The sequence below is a fragment of the Sus scrofa genome, chromosome 11, assembly GCF_000003025.6.
Source record: "Sus scrofa isolate TJ Tabasco breed Duroc chromosome 11, Sscrofa11.1, whole genome shotgun sequence".
Taxonomy (NCBI): Eukaryota; Metazoa; Chordata; class Mammalia; order Artiodactyla; family Suidae; genus Sus; species Sus scrofa.
This window is the reverse complement of record NC_010453.5, coordinates 78,647,517-78,662,292: the sequence shown is the minus strand read 5'-3', so window position 1 is coordinate 78,662,292 and position 14,776 is coordinate 78,647,517. Positions and strand designations below refer to the sequence as shown.

At 63.8% G+C, this 14,776-nt stretch overlaps 1 protein-coding gene across 1 annotated transcript; it reads left to right on the top strand.

Moving 5' to 3' along the window:
• LOC110255782 (collagen alpha-1(I) chain) lies at positions 6,889–14,776 on the top strand. The gene is made up of 3 exons (XM_021065405.1): positions 6,889–8,396; positions 8,573–8,617; positions 8,724–14,776. The coding sequence occupies exons 1-3, from the start codon at positions 6,889–6,891 to the stop codon at positions 11,464–11,466; spliced, it is 4,296 nt and encodes a 1,431-aa protein (XP_020921064.1). The 3' UTR covers positions 11,467–14,776.

Here is a 14,776-nt window from a genome sequence, read left to right as displayed (position 1 = left end):
TCGGTGTATTTTATTCCTTCGCCAAACTAACGCTATTGGCTCACTCACTCCTGCAGCACTAATCACGGTGGCTCTGCTCAGACGGCCCTCCGGTGGCAGGACTCCCACCACCGCCTGTTTCGGGCTCGGGGGCCGGAGTTTCAACGCCTGCCAGCCTCTGGCTCCCTAGCCTGCGTCGCAGCGCCCGGGCGCGGCGTTTGCGTTCTCGCAGTTTCCACAGCGAAAGGAGCAGTCAGGTGGTGTCGTCATGATGTCCCAAGCGCTGCGTTTAACCCACTGGCCCTCGGTTTTAATCAACTAGATCTTAAAACTCACTCTTGGAACAAATAACTGATGAAGCCGGGAAACAAAGGGCGCCCCGCCCCCCGCCCCCCACCCCCCACTCCCAGGCTCGCAGACGGGGGCAGAGCTGGTCCCTGGTCCCTGGTCCCTGAGGCCGGGGCGTCTCTGCCAACAGCCTTGAGAAAGAGGACAGTTGCTCTGGTTAAAAATAACCTGGGACGCAATCTCTCTGAAGGCGCGTCTGGTGTGGGTAAGCGGTAGTTGGCACGCACCGGGTAGCACGAGCCTGGGCAGTTTGGCGGCCCCACCTGGGGGTGGAAAGCCTTGCCTCGGAGCACAGTCAGGTGCACACCCACCGGACACTCAGACGCCCCGCCCTCAGCCCCTCCCACCCCCAGATCTGGGACAGGACCCATCAGGATCCATTTCGGGGGCTCCCTGCCATGCTGCCGAGATGCAACCACGGGGAGCGGCACGGGGGTTCCAGCCACGTTTCTGAGTAACTGAACTAACCTTCGCTGCTGCAGGTGCTTCTCAGTCAGAAGAGGCAGGGGGCAGGCCCTCTGCCCCGCAGGGTCCAGCAGGGTGGCATCAGGGCTGGGGGTGGGGAGGTAACTGAGAATTGCCTTCCAGGAAAGAACCCGTTACGGTAAGTGGACCCGACGCGCTGGGCTTGCTGCTGGGAGGTGAGTCCCGTCCCCCAGCTCTCCCCGAACGTGGCCCTTCACCTCTGCCGTGCGGAGGGGTGCGGGTCGGAGGGTTCGGGTGTGGCGGGAGTAGGCGTCTTCCTAGCCTCCGCCTCAGGGCAGGACAGTTAAATCCGTCCTTGAAGAGTCGGGGCCTGAGTCTACTTGCAGGCTGATTATAAATTAAAGAAATGCATAGCGTCATAAAATAAGAGTGAAACGGTGGCCTGCTTTTCTTCCTATTACAGAGAAATACAAAAGTTGAAAAGAAAAACAAAGCCATAGAAAGTAATGAGGAAGCGTTCATACCCACTCGAACTCGTAAAGATTTCATCCTGCTGACTTCACCACTACGAGAAAAGTAGGCTGCACACAGCTTCCCAAACTCAGTCCTGCAAATCGGGCCTGCAGGAAACCAGACCCTCCAAACCCTCACCCGACTCACGCCACAGGCCCCAGGGAAACCATGAGTCACGACAGCTTCATGTCCTTCCAGAAAGTTCTCTGCACGTGCAGCTGGGGGAGGGTGTTGCCTGCTCGCTCGCTCTCTCTCTCTCTCTCTCACACACACACACACACACACACACACACACACACACGGCGTCTCCACAGGAATTACACACTGTGTGGGAGTTGCTTTGGGTTTTCCTTCACTTAACAGTTTTCTGGATATTCTTCTGCATCATCACACATTTGCTCCCTCAGTTTTTTAAAATCTTGCCTAAAATTCCATTTACACGTGTGCCGTTTCCCTGTACCTGCGGCCACACTGCTGTGCTAATGGCCCCACTGCGGGCACAGGATGTTGTGTGTGAGGCCAGAGGCTGGGGCTCGGGATGGACAACCCTGACCGGGGCTAGAACCCGTGCCCAGCGGGAGGGGTTCTCGCTGCAGCGCCCACTGCATCCCAGGGACGAGCGTGGCTCCCGCCCGTGGCTCCTCGGTCGGAGCAGGCCCTGCACTGCAGGGAGTTGCCAGACCTCAGCATGACTTGGGCTGATTTCCACCCCCAAACGCTTTGGCGGAGAGACGTCCTCTTCCCAGCGCTTTCAGGCCCGGAAGGAGATCGCACACGCACACACACAGACGCAAGCAGAGACACAGACGCACAGAAGCACATGCGGACACACAGACACACACAGAGAAGCAGACACACAGCCGTAGTCGTCGCAGGCTGACCATTTACACCTCGGGCCCCGGAACAGCCTCCGACACTCAGCCCTTGGGGATCGGGGGCGGAGCCAAGGGCCCGCGTCCGCCACTGCCAGGGTCAGGCTGTGAGGTGCGGGTGCCAGACCGTGGGTTCCGCCCAACGCCACCCACCTTGCTCTACCCAGACTCGTCTGCAGGACGTGGAGGTCCAGGTGGTTGGATGTGACTCACTGGCACAGTCTCGGCCGTCAGCTTCCTGGTGCCTGGTCCACAGGCCTTAGTCCTCATGCTTAGTGGGAAATCCTTCCAGACGATGAGGCCACCAGCTCAAGGCTGACGCCACATGGCGGCTGTCCCTGCGGAGACCCGGCCAGCCCGCTCCTCCTGCTCGCCTCTGCGGAGCCCACGGGGCCTCTAAAGTCAGGCGGAGGCCAGCTGAGCACCTGCGGTGCGCAGGGCCCCGAGTGCAGGAGGAGGCGGCGGGTGGGTCGAGGTGGGGGATGCGGGTGCAGGGGCAGAACACAGGCGTGGAGCTGCAGCCCCGACAGCAAAGGTGTGCGGGCCTCTCTGCCCGCCTGCCCCACAGGAGCCGCCCAGAACTGGGCTGGGAGGAGGAGCAGGGCACCGTTGGCCCAGCCCCTGCCCCGAGGCTGCGATCTGGGGAGGAGAGTGTTCGTGTCGCATTAGATCGCATGCTTCCCCAGCAGATGGGAGCTCCTGGCCAGACGTGTCCTGGGAGAGGGTTGCACTCTGGCGGCAGGGGGCCAGCCTGGTGGGGGCTCAGGGTGCAGGGGGTAGGGGTGCAGGTGGCAGGAGGGCAGGCCCTGCCCCAGGCTGTCCTAAGAAGGCGGGTCTGACATGAGGAGGGAGAGGGGCTGTGGGTGCCCAGCTCTCCAAATAGCAGCTTCTCTGCCTCAGGATCCACTGCAGCGCTCGCAGTGGGGGAGGGTGGCCTGGCAGAGCGGGCAGCCGGCCCTCTTCCTTCCTCCTGAGGGGGCACTTGGGGTCCTGCAGCTGTGGGGACAGTGAGTCACCCCAAGGGGACCGCATATCCTAGCAGGGACCTGGGGAGGGGGCGTCCGGTCATTGCCCCTAACACGTGGTGATGAGTGGCAGAGCCAGGCCCAATGTAAAGCAAGACAGGTGGCGCTCGTGGAGGGGACGTCCCTGGAGGCACTGCTTGCCTTTTCAGGATGAGGGCAGGGGTGGAGGAACTCCACCAGGAAGGCAGGGTCTGCACCCTGCCCCACCTGGGAGGGTCCAGCTGGTGGCCGAGGTGGGACAGGGTGTGCTGCCAACAGTGACACTGGTGCTCCCGTGTTTTCAAGTGACCTCTTGGGAGCCAGAGTTACTGACAGGACTCAGTTAGGAAAATTTCCTGCAGCCCCACTGTTTACATAGGCCCCTGAGAGTATGTTCCATACGTTCCACGGCCGTCCTGGGATGGGCTCGGTCACGCCCCGCCCCCCACGAGCTGGACACAAAGCCACAGGCCCGCCGCTTGTCCAGGAAGCGCTGACAAGTCGGAGATGCATGGGAGCTGCCATCTCAGGCCCAAGGTGTCCCGGGTGCCAGGAGGCCCAGTAAGCACGTGCAGGGCCTGCCTTTAATCTGGCGGGACAGGAAGATGCAGAGGCTGGACAGAGGGACGGCGTCTCCGGGGAACTCGCCCTGCCAGCCATGACGACTCAGTGACTCAGGGCGCAGAGGTTGAGACTGTCCCCAGTGGGGAACTGAGAGGCCTGGGAGGGCCAGTGGGGGCAACACATCCAAGCCACTAGGACAGCAGAGGCATCAGAACTGGGTAGTGGGGATGAATAGGAGCTCGTGAGGAGTGCGGCTGTGCCAGGACGGAAGGCTCAGTGTGGGCAAAGCCTGGAGCTGGGAAAGAGCCTAGCACAGCCAGGAAACAGAATTTTGGGCGTGGAGGAGAGCGGGGCTGGCGGTGGGAGCTGGCGCCCAGTGGCTCACCAGGGGGCCCGGGCCCTTCCACAGGTGCTACCATGCGCCTGGGGAAAGGGGAGCCTGTGTGCTGGGGGCGGGAGGGGGGCACGCAAAACCATGTCCAAAGTGTCAACGAAGCGCTCGAATCTCAGACGGGGACCAGTGCTGAGAACATTTTCCCGGGGATGTGCGGGGGCTCTGGGGGCTGCGTAAGCCACAGGGACCTTGGGAGGGGACACAAGTCGCCCTGCAGAGGCTACAAAGGCCCTGGGGTGGGAACGAGCCGGAAGCCAGTCCAAGGGCAGGCGCCTGGGCAGAGGGCGAGGGCCAGGCCGCCAAGCTCTGGGCCGAGAGAGCAGGCAGGGCGTCCCTGCAGGGGTGGCCTGTCGTTGCAGCGACAGTGGACATGGCTCAGGGGGTCACTGGGACGCGGAGGGCCTGGGGAGCACCTGCCCCACAGCCGTCCTGCAGGCACAGCCCTGTCGGTCCCCAGGGGCGGCCGAGGGACCGGGTGGGCCGGGCTCTGGGTGCAGCGGCCTTTCTCGAGGGTGTTGGACTCGGATGTCCTGAGGTGGCCGTGTGGCCCCCTGAGCGTTTCCCAGCCCTGGGATGCCGTCCTCAGGGCTGCTGGCCCGTGGACAAGGCCACCCAGACAGGCCTGACTCGTCTAAGAAAGAAGGTTGGGGCCGGCTGACACCCTGGTCCTAGGCCTGGAAAGCCCGGGAAAGCCTGACTGTCCTGGAGCTTCCGGAAGCTCCACCCAGGGCTGTAGGTAGAGGCAGGTTGTCATCACAGGCGCGGGCAGGTCTGCGACGTCATTTTGGTGCCTGAAGGCCGTGGGGCCTAGCAGGCCAGGGGGCAGCGTGAAGAGCGGGGCAGCCCCTGCAGGCGCCCTGGGCAGGACGTGGGCACGTCCAGCCAGCACGCGGCCCGGGGTGCCCTTGGCGCCAGGAAGCCCCCACTGTGCTTCCAGCGTGGCAGCCATGCCTGGGGCTGGCGGAGGGAGAGTCCAGGGGTCCCATGCTGGTTCGGCTCCCCTTCCTCCTGTCACCTCCAGGCAGCAGGAGGTTGGCGCCAGCCCCGTGTCCACTTTCGGCTGTAACTCAGGGGCTCAGAGGCCTCGGCAAGGCCCCTGAAGTGGTGGACGGAGGTCGCACGCCTGACTTCTGCCGTCCTTGTCCTGATCCCCACCTGCTCTCGCGCTGCCCAAAGCCGGGGAGGGGGGCGGGGGGTGGGTCCCAGGGTCAGTCCCCGCAGGCTGGTGTCCAGCACAGCGTGAGCCTCGCAGGCTTTTCTGCAGCCCTGGCTCAGCTGGTGTTTTCGGCCGTGGTCGCCCTGCCACCAAGCAGGCCCACACCGCCTGTGGCTTAGCAGGTGTGGGTCTGCTTGAGGAGCCTTGTCCACAGCGTCGGCTTTCACATCCACGGCTGTCTGAGGCCGGAAAGAGCTCGCTCCATCCCAGGGTTCTCACAGTGGTGACCGCTGGGCCAGAGCTTGGGCCACTCAGGGGACCTGCTGCACATGCAGGTGTCGGGCTCCTGAGACGTCTGGGCGGGGGCTTCGGGGGGGGGGCCGCATGGCCCCGGTGCCCAGGTCTTCCGGCTTCTGCGGGTCGCGGAAGCAGCCACACTCTGCGTGGGGTGGACTCAGGGTCCCGGGGGCCTGGGGAGGCAGAAGTCCATGGTTCTGTGGGCAGCCCTCTCACTCCTGGCAAGACGCGGATCTGAGGCCTGGCTCCAGTCCCGCGCAGTGGACAGGGCTCGGTGACCTCAGGGACGAGGCCAGCGGGGGCGGCGGGTGCTGTCAGCGCAGCTCAGAGCGCGCCTAACAGCTTCACAAGAGAAGGCTGTGGGCAGCTTCTAAAAGCAGCAGCTCTTCTCCACACAAACATGTCCCGTTACAGGAGGGAAGCATGTTCGCCTCTCTCCCGGCAGTCTGTCCTGAGCCTGCATCTCTCACTGTCCAGAGGGCTTCCTCACTTTGCCCCCAGGCTTGGTGGCAGCCACTGAGGGTGGCTCTGTGAGCGTCCTTGCAGTGACAGGCCCTGGCTCTGAGCCGTGATTGTCACCTGCGCCGGGCTGGGATTCTGGGCACAGCTCAGCAAAACTGCCGCCTGGACAGTCAGAGCTGGTCTCGCCTCCCCAGGGAGGGGATGCTGGGCCATGAGACCCACCCCCAGAGCCCTGCGAGCTCACGGCCCATTGGTGGCTGGGGTGATGGGCTCTCGGGGACAGAGCCTCGGGGGGGGGGGCTCGGTCTCAGGGTCTTCCTGGGGGAAGGCAGGCCTGGCGGTGTCCCCAGCTCCCCCGCCACCGCTGCCTTGAGGGTGAAGCCCACCCCTGCCCTGGGGACCACCTCCCCGTAGTTCCGGCCCCAGGCCTGGGTGTCACTTGTGCAGCTCTGAGTCTGGGCTCTGGGGACCACCCCCTGGGCCGTGTCTGGATAGAAAGCAGCAGTTGGAGGACGCACAGGCCACACCGAGAACGGGCCTCCTTTCCGCTCCTTTCTCCGGAGTTAGAAAAGCAAAACTTGCCCGCGGGAAAAATGTCAGCGCCTCACAGAGGCGAGCAGTCTTCCGGAAGGCCATCACCAGGCCGGTGGCGGGCACGGACCCAGCGCAAACAGCGGCCAGCTGATAGGAAGGACACAGTGGCAGGGAGGTGCTGGGTGTCCCTGCCTCCAGGGCGGCTGCAGCAGAGTCCTGGCTCCGGGTCCTCTGTTGCTGGGCGTCTCGCGGTGCTTGAAATGGGTGGATCCTCGGGGGAAATGACAACCAAGTCTGTGACAATCAATTTGTTTTTCCTGCAGCCCCAAGAACAGCAAGATGTGCAGCGGGACGCCACCCATTGACGTCCAGGCCCTGAAAAAGAAGGTCAGCAGGGTGACGTGCGACCCCGGGGTGCAGGCCATCCTCAGCAACCTGCTGCTCTATGTCACTGACCATGAGGTAGGGCCCCAGGGGCCTCCTCCGGCCACGGGGAGCAGGGCGAGCCACGCGCCAGAGCCCCAGGACACGCAGCGGCGGCCCACGCGCTTCCAGCTCCTCCAGGCCAAGTTCATGGGCTCTGGCCGGGAGCCCCGCCTCAAAAGGACCAGGGAGGTGGGGAGGCTGATCTTCAAGGACAAGCAGGGCCCCGGAAAGGGCCTGGTGACGGCCACCATCCACAAGCTCCTGGAGAAGGCCGGGGCGGGAGCCGAGGGCCCAGCGCAGGGCCGGGAGCGTGAGAAAGCCCGGCCCCCCGCCGGGAGGAGCTCTGTGAAGAACATCCTGAAGGCGTTCTTGGCTGCGGAGGAGAAGGAAGCTCAGGAGAAGCCTCTCTCGGAGCTGCCCAAGGCCGCCAAGGGCCTCCTGCCCAAGGTAGGGGGCAGGCGAAGCTTGGCGCTGACCAAGCTGCAGGAGAAGTTCGAGCAGAGCGGCGGTCTCTGCGCCGAGGCCGCGGTGCTGCCCCTGCGCCTGGACCAGCGGAAGAAGAAGCACCTGCCCCAGAAGCAGCTGCACCGGCCCGAGCTCCGTGTGCTCCGCACGGCCACCTGGGCCAGTACCTGTGTCCGGGCACCCCCCGCCCGCTTCCTGGCCTGCTCGGCCGAGCCCGTGCTCCCCTGCAGCATCGCCACCGTCGTCTGCGGCCCCCGGAGCTGGCTCTCCCGCGGCGCCAGAGTCACCCACAGGGATGTGGGCCAAGAGCCCCGAGGAGAAGCAGGCACGTCCCTCCACACAGGAGCGATGGCGCCCAGTGGGACACAAGTACCAGGATGGGGGCAGCCCCCGCAGCCCCCCGCACCCCGGACGACCGCTCCCAGGGACAGCCTGGACACCGTGTTCCCCAGTTCGGGGCCCGAGTTCATCCTCAGGGCTGCCCCCTCTCCTGCCTCCCCCAGGGATGAAGCCCTTCGAGGCTGTGAGCCTGTGACGGCCCCACTCGGGCCAGCCAGCCCAGGGTGCGCCGGGGCAGCAGGGGGCAAAAGGACGGGGGATGCCCCGGGGGCGAGGGGAGCAGGCCTGGGCCCATGGCCGGGGCTTGTGGGGGAGGGAGCAGGGGCTGCCCCTGACGTCATCCTGAGGGCCTGCTGTTCGGAGGATGAAACCGATGGAGCGACAGCAGACACAGAGCCAGAACCCCTCTTCGCCATCCAGGAGAATCTCCCCGAAGAGACAGCGCCAGGGCAGATCCCTCCGCTTGCCGTGCCTGCTGCCCAGGCCGCGCGGCGCACACAGCCAGCCATGGAGCCCCCACAGGTCACGGTCCGACTCCCGGTCGTCCACACAATGCCGCCCCCTCCCACCACCCCGCAGAGGGCAAACGGTCCCCACGACCATCGAGACCAAGGCTGGTGTCTGGGAGGGGAGGGCGTGTGTGGAGACACAGGGGTCCCCCCTCCCACCACAGCCGGCCCCACACAGCAGGGCCTGTGGCCAGAGCCAACACCCGTGCCTCCGCGGGGTGCTGCCCACGGCGGTCCAGGCATCCCTAAGGTAGTTGTCCCCAAGGCAGGTGTCTCTGAAGCAGGTGTCCTCAAGGCGGGTGTCCCCAAGGCAGGCGTCCTCAAGGCAGGTGTTCCCAAGGCCAGTGTCTCTGAGGCAGGTGTCCCCAAGGCCAGTGTCTCCGAGGCAGGTGTCCCCAAGGTAAGTGTCCCCAAGGCCAGTGTCTGTGAGGAAAGTGTCCCCAAGGCAGGCATCCTCAAGGCCAGTGTCTCTGAGGCAGGTGTCTCTGAGGTAAGTGTCCCCAAGGCTGGCGTCTCTGTGGAAGGTGTCCCCAAGGCAGGTGTCCCTGAGGCAGGTGTCCTCAAGGCAGGTGTTCCCAAGGCTGGCATCTCTGAGGCAGGTGTCCCCAAGGCCAGTGTCTCAGAGGCAGGTGTCCTCAAGGCAGGTGTCCCCAAGACCAGTGTCTCTGAGGCAGGTGTTCCCAAGGCAGGTGTCTCTGAGGCAAGTGTCCCCAAGGCAGGTGTCCCCAAAGTCGGTGTCTCTGAGGCAGGTGTTCCCAAGGCAGGTGTCTCTGAGGCAAGTGTCCCCAAGGCAGGTGTCCCCAAAGTCGGTGTCTCTGAGGCAGGTGTCTCCAAGGCAGCTGTCCCCAAAGTCGGTGTCTCTGAGGCAGGTGTCTCCAAGGCAGGTGTCCCCAAAGTCGGTGTCTCTGAGGCAGGTGTCTCCAAGGCAGGTGCTCCCAAGGCAGGTGTCTCTGAGGCAAGTGTCCCCAAGGCTGGCATCTTTGCGGCAGGTGTCCCCAAGACAGGTGTCCCTGAGGCAGGTGTCTCCAAGGCAGGTGTCCCCAAGGCAGGTGTCACCAAGGCAGGTGTCTCCGAGGCAGGTGTCCCCAAGGCAGGTGTCCCCAAGGCCATTGTCTCTGAAGCAGGTGTCCTTGAGGCAGGTGTCCCCAGAGTCGGTGCCTCTGAGGCAGGTGTCTCCAAGGCAGGTGTCCCCAAGGCCAGCATCTCTAAAGCAGGTGTCCCCAAGGCAGGTGTCTCTGAAGTAGGTGTCTCCAAGGCCAGCATCTCTGAGGCAGGTGTCCCCAAGACCAGCATCTCTAAAGCAGGTGTCCCCAAGGCAGGTGTCCCTAAGGCCAGTGTCTCTGAAGCAGGTGTCCCCAAAGCAGGTGTTTCTGAAGCAGGTGTCTCCAAGGCCAGCATCTCTGAGGCAGGTGTCCTCAAGGCAGGTGTCCCCAAAACCAATCTCTCCAAGGCAGGTGTCTCCGAGGCAGGTGTCCCCAAGGCAGGTGTCCCCAAGGCAGATATATCTGAGGCAGGCGTCCCCAAGGCCAGAGTCTCTGAGGCAGGTGTCCCCAAGGCAGGTGTCCCCAAAACCAATCTCTCCAAGGCAGGTGTCTCTGAAGCAGGTGTCCCCAAGACAGCCGTCCCTGAGGCAGTTCCCCCAGGGAAACCACAGAGATGTGGCCCTGGAGGACAGGAAACCAAAGGCAGCCCTGGGGTGTCACTCAAACTGCAGAAGCATGAGGACATCTGGGGACAGGATGCTTCCCAACTAAGTTCTGAGGCTTGGCTGCCAGAACGGCTGGACAGGTGGGCCAGGGACGCCCGCACCCCACCACATCATTCCGAGCCCTCAGAAAGCCAGCAGAGGGGCCTCGCCAGCTGTGCCCCTGGCGGTCAGCAAGCACCAGTGCCCGAGGCCCCCAGTAGGGAGCACCAGACGGACATCCCCACATGGCCAGCATCCCCAGCCAAGGGCAGGATGAAGCCCGAAGGTCTGGCTTCAGCGGATAAGAGCCCCCTGCATGAGCAGGGAAGACACAGGGGGCCCCTGTCGTCACCAGAGTCGACCTGGCCCCTACTGGCCGCTGAAGGGAGCGCCAGCCATGACCTTGGTGAGAACAGAGTGACCTCCTTAAATGAACGACCGAAGCCCAGCGTCAGAGCCCCTGGGCAGGCGGCGGCTGCAAAAGCCCCCCAGGGTCCCCCAGCCCCAGCGACAGGGAACACCCTGCGCCCCCAAGACAGGGCGGCCGAAGAGCGGGCCTCTCGACAGGAGGTGGGGCGGGGCGTGCAGCCCCCAGGCCCAGCTCTTGTGGCCAAGGAGCCCGCTGGCCTGCCCCGCGGCCACCCCACATGCAGAGCCTCAGGGTCGCTGCCCAGCCCCCGGCAGGAGGCCCTGGGCGCCCCAGGCCTGCCTGTCGAGCCCCCTGTGCCTGCGTCAGGTGAATGGGCTGCAGGCAAAACGAAGGGGCCCACGGGAGGTGGAACTGTAGGTGCCATGAAGTGGAGCCCTTCGGGGGGCAGCCCTGAGCCCCCAACTCCAGCCTGGGATGGCCCAGCCCCACAGGGAGGCCACGCTTGGGGCGCGAGGCCAAGGCCTTTGGAGAACCAGCAGGCGGAGGGCGGGGCGCGCCCCTTGTCTGCAGAACAGCCTCCCCTTGGCGCTGGGCCTTCCCGCCAGCCTCCACCGATGTGCACAGCAGCAGGAGGGCAGCGGGTGGACGGTGCAGCCCAGGAGCACCCGGACCTCCGGGCGCCTGGGGAAGTCACGGCTGGGCACAGGCAGCTGCCAGGAGCTGACCTGGGCAGCAGAGGAAGTCCTCGAGGGCGTGAGCAGGGAGGGCGGGGACCCGTGAGTCTGGACAGTCCCGGGAGGAGGGGAGAAGCTGCTTGGCGCCAGAAGGCCGGCTGGGGTGGAGCAGAGGGGGCTGCGAGCCGGGCCCTGGACGAGGCTGCAGCCCCCGAAGAGGCCACCAGCCTGCACACTGGGAAAGGCCCAGAGCGCCCCGCGGGGCAGCGGGGGAGGGGCACAGAGGGCCCTCCCCGGGGGCAAGGACACTGGGGCCAGGCTGCAGTGAGCCAAGCTCCTCCCTGTCAGGGAGCCCAGCGGGCTGGGCACAGGCCCCGCCCAGCAGGGTGGTGCCTCTCGACTTGGCCCAGCCTACTGGCGGCTCAGCAGAGGTGGCACCCGCCATAGGCAAAAGTGGGGTGTCCCAGAGACCAGACCCCAGAGGCGGCCAGTGTGGGCCTGGAAAACCACGTGGGAAAGGGGAGAGCCTGACGGCCCCCAGCCCCCAGCCAGGGCAGGGCCCCACGGCGCCCCTCACCCCTGCCCAGGAGAGGCCCCCGGACCCCGCCAGGGCAGGGACAGGCACACGCGGACGCGGACATGGCGCAAGGGCGGCTCACCTGGCCAAGTACAGAGCCCAGAGCTTCAGCGACCAGAGGTCCTTCGAGCTGTCGTTTAGACCGATGGTCATCAGGGCCAACGACACGTTCGCTCTTCCAAAGTGAGGCCCTGCCCGGAACGGCAGGCCTGAGCCCCCACATCCGCTCCTTCCTCCAGGCGACCTCGCTCTGAGCGCTGGCACCTGTGTGGCTTCCTCTGTCCCTAAGTGACCCTGGAGGATGTGAGCCCCATGGCCAGCACACTCTGGCCATGTTGGTGACACGTCGCCCACACCTGGCGTGCTCACTGGCAGCCGCCAGGCTCACACCTGACTGCATAGAGCAGGTGTTTAGACTTGAACCTTTGGTGCTGAACTTCCTGTGTGTCTGTCCCCTCCCCTTTGGGGGCTCCAGCTTTGGGGGTCACTGGCCCCTCTTGGATCGGACACAGTGGGGTGGTGAGTGGCCCTAAGTAGCCCAGCTCAGCCTGGAAGCCTTGGCCGAAGGCTTCTGTTGGATGTAGCAAGTCCCAGGCAGGCCCGCATCCCTGACCACCTGGCCGTGTGACAGTCAAGGGGACGCTGGGATCCCGGGTCAGGCCCCTCAGTCCCTGCTCAGGAAGGCCGGACCAGGGCCAGCAGACGCGGGAGGGGATGCTGGAGTCCATCCAGATGACAGGGACCCTCAGACCGTCAGAGGCCGTTTCCAGCGTGCAATTCCACGGAAGCGTTTGCTCAGAAACTGGGGAGGAAAGGAAGCTGTCACCAGCCTCCTGTCTGTCTCTGTCATCACAGCAGCCTCCTTGGGGCCTGCAAGTCCGGCTGGGATCCCGGACAGTAGCAAGGGTCCCCCTCTGGGCCTGCTGCCCTGCAAAGCACTCGGGCTTCCGCCACTGCTGAGACGGCGCACTCTCCGTCTGGAATGTTTGAATATTGTAGGAGCATAAAAGAGGAAACAAACCCCGAAACCCCATGGCCTCAAGGTGACGTTGCCCTGTCTCCACGTTCGTTCTCCAAGCTTGGCCTCAGCCTCCATCCCGCAGCAGACACGTGGGCACGGCCGTGTGAGTCTCTGAACCTTCGTCCCAGAGCAGCCACGACACGGCCTGAAGTCCTGGCGCGTGGGGCTCAGAGTGAGGGGCCGAGGGCGTCCAGGCCGAGCCAAGTGGGGCTCTCCCCTGCCCGCTCTCCTGCGGAGAGTGGATTCTGCTTTTGAGGAGCCGTGATGGCTGCAGTGCCAGGTGCCGGCCCGCCTCTGCTTTTCCGACTTCGTGTTCATTTGGAGACAGGACATTTCTGACCCGAGCTGTGATGCTGCTGAGTAAGCACGGTGACCGAAGTGGCCCTGAGCTCGGCAGGGGCTCGAGGTCCTGCAGGCTGGCTGTGCTGTGTCCAGGGCAGGGCTCGTTCGATGCCCCCTCCCCGGCAATTAATTTCACACCCAGCAGATCAGAAACTTCCTTCAGGCCAATCCTCAGCGTGTCCAAGGGCCCCGGGAGCTCCTGGGAGGAGCTGGGTCCCTCCATAGTGCAGGCTGGGGCCCAGACACGACACTTACCAGCACACACAGTGCTCCCATGTCCAGTATCTGGGCACCTGGGTGAGGACCCCAGCTTCCGGAATGGGGAGCCAGGGGCAGGCCCCTCACCTGCTGTGTTTCACTCCCACCAGTTGAGAGCCAGTGTAGACAGGACTGAGGGGCTGGCTACGGGCCGGCCCACCTGGAGGAGGGGGTCAGAGCACATGGGCCAGGAGTTCCTGGTGCCCTTGGCCCTGCGGTTTTTGGGAAGGATGCACCAGACTTGGGGTTGGCCCCCTGGTGCTGCAAAAGCCAGGAGGCTCATGAGACTCCCACAGGGAAGGGAAGCGGCAAAGCCCCCGATGCTGGGCCTTCTTGGTTCCTGGATTCCACCTGCTGGAGCTGGAAGGCGACCTCCCGCTACTGCACTGGAGGCACCGTCTTCATTTACACCCTGCTCTGGAAAGGATCTGAGGCGGTGTTTGGCAAAGAAGGTGATGACAGAGGAGATAAAAATATATTCACTGGGTGTTCCCTTTGTAAAATAAGAAGCAGGAGGGTTTTGTTGCTATTTTTAAATAGACCAGAATGTCCACTGGAGATGCAGTGCGTGGCACCACCTCAAGGGAGGGAAACGTGACCAGAATCTGGCTGAGGTCGCAGTCTTGTAGAAGGCGCACCCGGGGTGCCCGGGACATCGGCAGGTGCAGAGCGAGTTGGTGCCCTGCACGCCGATTCCACACACACAGCTGAGGGTTACCCGTGCCCCAGAGGGCACAGACCCAACAACCCTCGGGAAAGACTAGGGTGATTTTCCGGGTGTCAGCCTGCCTCAGGCTACACTGACCGTGCCAGTCGGAGGACAGCCATGGGAGGAAGTGTTGGCACCACAGGTGAGGCTGTCTTTTCTACAAAAGGAAGACTCTCCGACCGTCCTGGGTTGAAATAACTGTTGCAGGAGCAAGGGGGATACCAGATGGCGGGCACTTTACATAAAACCCACAGCAAAGGGGCATTTACGTTGGTGTTTTAGTTGACACTCACCGTCTCGCGTAGCTGGTCCACGGCCACCTGGCTTCAGTCTTTCACGACTGCGACTGTTCACAGACTTCTGTGAGTCACGCGTGTGTGCGTGTGGGACGCAGGGAGAAAACACCCGCCAGGTTCACGAGAGAGTGTCTTTGCTTCAGATGTTCCTTCAGGAACAGCAGCATTCGGAAGTTTACAAATTCAGCATCACCTTTTTTTTTTTTTGCTTTTTAGGGCCGCAGCCATGCATATGGAGGTTCTCAGGCTAGGGGTCGAATCAGAGCGACGGCTGCCGGCCTGCACCACAGCCACAGCAACACGGGATCCGAGTGGCATCTGCAACCTACACCACAGCTCACGGCAACGCCAGATCCTTAACCCACTGAGCGAGGCCAGGGATCGAACCCGCAACCTCATGGTTCCTTGTTGGATTTGTTTCCACCGCGCCCCAGCCATGACGGGCGCTCCGGCCATGATCTTCTAGTTAATATGCGATTTGCTGTTGATCCAATCTTCCTTCTCTCATCCTCTTCTGTAGGCAAATAAGTATAAAAGGATTCATTAGACAAAAA